The sequence below is a fragment of the Chinchilla lanigera genome, unplaced genomic scaffold, assembly GCF_000276665.1.
Source record: "Chinchilla lanigera isolate Chin_1 unplaced genomic scaffold, ChiLan1.0 scaffold00158, whole genome shotgun sequence".
NCBI lineage: Eukaryota > Metazoa > Chordata > Mammalia > Rodentia > Chinchillidae > Chinchilla > Chinchilla lanigera.
This window is the reverse complement of record NW_004955559.1, coordinates 1,641,388-1,645,727: the sequence shown is the minus strand read 5'-3', so window position 1 is coordinate 1,645,727 and position 4,340 is coordinate 1,641,388. Positions and strand designations below refer to the sequence as shown.

At 58.5% G+C, this 4,340-nt stretch overlaps 1 protein-coding gene across 1 annotated transcript; it reads right to left on the bottom strand.

Annotated features, from left to right (window-relative positions):
• Positions 1-251: 251 nt before the first annotated feature.
• Positions 252-4,340, bottom strand: Kcna7 (potassium channel, voltage gated shaker related subfamily A, member 7; the record flags this gene model as incomplete). The annotated part of the gene is given in 2 exon segments (XM_005412981.2): positions 252-2,897; positions 3,830-4,340. Coding segments are annotated over 2 exon segments (1,330 nt in total), but the record flags the coding sequence as incomplete, so codon positions are not given.

Below are 4,340 nucleotides of genomic sequence, written 5' to 3'. Positions count from 1 at the left end.
GAGTTCAGTTCCCGGTACCGGAGAAAAAAAAAAAAAAAAAAAAAAAAAAAAAGGGGGCTGGATGAAGCTTGGGGTTTCCAAACTGAATTCCTCCCCTGTATTTTGCTCACTGGGCCCCAGTGAGAGGTGCGTCTGGTCTTCACAGTCCCCCATCTTTCACACGGGGCCTCTGAGGAAGGGTTTCTATGATCACAGCAGGAGGGGAGCTTAAAATAATAATAATAATAATATAATAATAATAACAACACTACCACACTGTAAACCACTGGACAGGTTTTAATAAGTTAATATAAGTGCCTTGAATGACGCTTGGCACATAGGAAGCCCTATATGTGTTAGTGACTGTAACCTCCACCTCCTCCTTCTCCTCTTCCTCCTCCTCTCAATGCCATTTAAGTCCTGAAAGACTCTGAAATGTTTGGCTTTGTGACCTTGGGTGACACCGACTCCTGTCCCCTCCCAGGGTCAGTTTCCTGTCTATAAGGCAGGAGGCTGTGGGCCTTGCTAGGCTGTGTGCACCCGCAGCCGGTGGGGACTGGAGCCAGGCAGCCTGCCACGAGTCCCGGCTGGGACTGCTGTGTGACCTTGGGAAGCCAGGGCCCTGCTGAGGATCCCTTGTGATTCAGAGAGGAGACCGGCTGGGGACGCGGAGTCTTTCTGCCTTCTTCACTTTTAGTTCTCTTCCTCTGGGCTCTGGGCTCCAGCTCCAACTATGCAGCCCAGTGTCAGGTGCCTCTCTCTGGGTGCCTGACATCCTCTGGGCCTCCATCGCCCGCCCTTGGTCTGTCTCCCTCTCTCTGAATCTCAGCTTCCCATGCTGAGTCTCTGACTCCTCTCTGGTTCTCTTCCTCCCTCTTTCCAGGTCCCCGTCCCTTTCTCAGGATCTCTTCTGGTCTCTGTCTAGGTCTCTGTCCCTCTCTTTTTTTCTGAGTCTGTGTCTCTCCTCCCTGTGGTTCTGTCTCCCATCCCCATGGAGGTGGGATGCACATTTTTCTCCTGTCTTCTCTGGCCTCCGTGTTTCCATCTCCTCGCGAAACCACCAGGGAGGCCAGGCGAGTGGGGCTTTGAGTGGCAGAATGAAGCACATGTGGGGTGAGCAGAAGCAGCACCCTCCTCCTAGTCCCTCAGAGCCCCTGTGGATGAATCCCTCACTCCAGGGCTTGGAATCCAGCCCACCCCTGCAATAGCAGCGCCCACATCCACACCACTCGTGACTCTTGCCCAGGGCTTCGGTCCTTGGGTTCTGGTGCTTCCAGCAGTGCAAAACCGCTTCCCCCGGCTCTATGGACCTCAACCCAACATTCCTATGGGATCAGCAATGGCGGGACTCAGCACGGCCCCGTGACCCAACAGTCCTAAGACCTGACTGAACTGACTTTAAAAGACTCACAGGCTTCTACATCAACACAATTCGACTCACTGTGGCCTGAAAAACTCCTAGCTACTGAGGCCTACACAACTCAACCTAATAGCTCCTCAAAGATGAATCCAGTCACACAGCCCAAGCCAGCTTCAACTATCGAGACCTAGAAAGCTCGAATTCTATCACTTGACTCTGTATTCCTACCTGACTCACAAGTTCACAGAACCTAAAATAACACGACCTCAGAAAAACACAAAGCCACACAGTTGTCCAGACGTCTCCATGACACCATGCGTGACCACAAAGTCTCAATAATGCCCTTAAGTGACCACCAGACTTGTCCCAACACGGCCCTAGGGGACTCAAAGACCCTGCGTAACACAGCTGGACAAGACTAACCCAGACTCACCACCCCAACACAGACCTAGGAAACTCCCAACTGGATGTGACCAAGCCTGTCTCAACACCACCCCAAAAGGTCCACAAGCTTGGCACAACACAACGCAATACAAACCAATGAGGCCACCCCTCGACTCAACACAAACCATTGGCATTCATTGCTCCTTCAGGAGGTACCCACGGCAGCTACAAACCCACAAGACTCAGCACTGGTTACCACTTAGCCTAGTTCTCCCTAACCCTATCCCATCCTCCGCCTGCCCTCCCCCCGCCCCCCTCCAGGGAGGTATGAGGTCCTGCAGACCTCAACTGCTCCTCACACCTCGGTGACCAGGTGTTTCCCAGGGGGTGCCCAGAGCGGAGGTGGGAGCTCAGGCACCTCTCCATCCACCAGCCCCCCGTTGGCCTTGCCCTCCAGGTTGATGCAGGGCTGTGTGTCCACGTGGCTATACATCCCGGCCTCCTCGCCCTCTGTCTCCCGGTGGTAAAAGTAGCTGAAGTTGGAGACAATGACGGGCACAGGAAGGGAAATGGTCAGTACGCCGGCAATGGCACACAGAGAGCCCACTATCTTGCCACCCACAGTGACAGGCGCCATGTCTCCGTAGCCAACTGTGGTCATGGTGACCACAGCCCACCAGAAGGACTCCGGGATGCTGGTGAAGTGGGACTCCACAGAGTCAACCTCAGCAAAGTAGACTGCACTGGAAAAGAGGACGACCCCGATGAACAGGAAGAAGATGAGGAGGCCCAGCTCACGCATGGAGGCCCGAAGTGTCTGGCCCAGAATCTGCAGGCCCTTTGAGTGCCGGGAGAGCTTGAAGATGCGGAAGACGCGCACCAACCGGATGACCCGCAGGATGGCCAGGGACATGGCCGGCTGACCCACGCCCCGCTGCCGAGCCAGCTCGGTGCCCAGCGCCACAAAATAGGGCAGGATGGCCACAAAATCGATGAGGTTCATCACATTCTTGAAGAAGATGGCTTTGCTTGGGCAGGCCAGCAGGCGCACCAGCAGCTCGAAGGAGAACCAGCAGATGCACAGCGTCTCCACCACAAAGAACGGGTCGTTGAAGGGCAGGCGGGGTGGCGGTGGTCCAGGTATGGGGCTGGAGCCATTCAGGCGGGCGGGGAACTGTAGGGAGGAAAGGGCTCAGCCTTGCTCAACACCACAGTGGAAGGTCCCCAAGGCTCCAGTGAGCTGGCTGTCCTCACTCCCTGGGACCCCGGCCACTGTCCCAACTCTGGACAGCTGCCTTTCTGGTCTCCTGAGCTGAGAATGCTGCGAAGGTAGCCCTTACCCCTTCTTCAGCAGCAACTCCTGATACTTGACTAGGGTGGAACCTGTTCTCCCCCAAATCCTGCTCCGCAGAATTTTTTATCTTTTTGAGATAGGGTCTCGCTATGCAATTCAGGTTGTCCTTGCTCTTTGACTTTGTAGGCCAGGCTGGTCTCAAACCTGCAACGATCCTCCTGCCTTGGCCTCCCCAGTGCTAGCATTACAGGCGTGTGCCCCAGAATTGATTTTCCAAGTGGGGAGGGTCCCGTTCTGGCTCCGCCCCCAGTCCTGCCTTCCTTCCCTGTGGACCCCAGCCCTGACTTAGTTGTTCAAGATCTCCCTTCTACTCCTGGTCCCCACAGACTGACTTTCTTTGCAATTGATTCCTCCTCCCCAGCCCTCAGTCCTTCGCCCGCCCAGCTCCGGCTCGCACTCTTCAGGCCCTGCTCGCGGCCCTTCAGCCCATCCTTCCAAGGGGTCTCTGCCGGCTGCACAGACCCCGGAGTGACCAGATTGTCCCTCGCTCCACACTCCCGTCCCCAAGGGTCCTGCGCTCTGCGGGGTAGTTATCGCTCCCACCTCGCTGTCTCACAGGGCCGATCCTCAGGGTGGGATCCTCAGACCCAGCTCCCAGCCCAGCTTTAGTATTATAGACCCAGGTCCGGCCGGGTTTCTAGGGGTTAGCCACGCCTCGGAGCCCCTCGCCCCGCCTTCTGATTGGCCAGACCCGCCCTCGGAACCGCCCATCTCCTCCCAAGCCCCGCCTCTCCCCAGGCCCTGCCCCTCACCGAGCCCGCGGCGGCCACTGCGGCGAGCCCCTGGTCGTCGCGGTCGTCGCGGAAGTCGGGCAGCGTCTCCAGGCAGAAGACTACGATGGAGACGAGGATGACGAGCACGGAGACGACGGCGAGCACGCGCGCGGCCTGCGAGCTCTCGGGGAACTCGAAGAGCAGCCAGAGCTGGCGCGCAAAGGCGCGGCGGGGCAGGGGGCGCTCGGCCGGCAAGGGGCAGCCCTCGTCCTCGCGCAGGCGCGCCATGGCCGCGGTGCCCAGCCCGTAGAAGGCCACCTCCTCCAGGAAGACGTCGAGCGGCACGTGCGCCGGCCGCCGCAGCCGCCCGCCGGACTGGTAGTAGTAGAGCACGGCGTCGAAGCTGGGCCGGTGGCGGTCGAAGAAGTACTCGCGGCGCGCGCCGTCGTAGAAGCGGCCGCGGCGCGCCGGGTCCCCGAGCAGCGTGTCCGGGAAGCGGCCCAGCGTGCGCGCCCGCGTCTCGAAGCGCAGCCCGGCCACGTTGAGCACC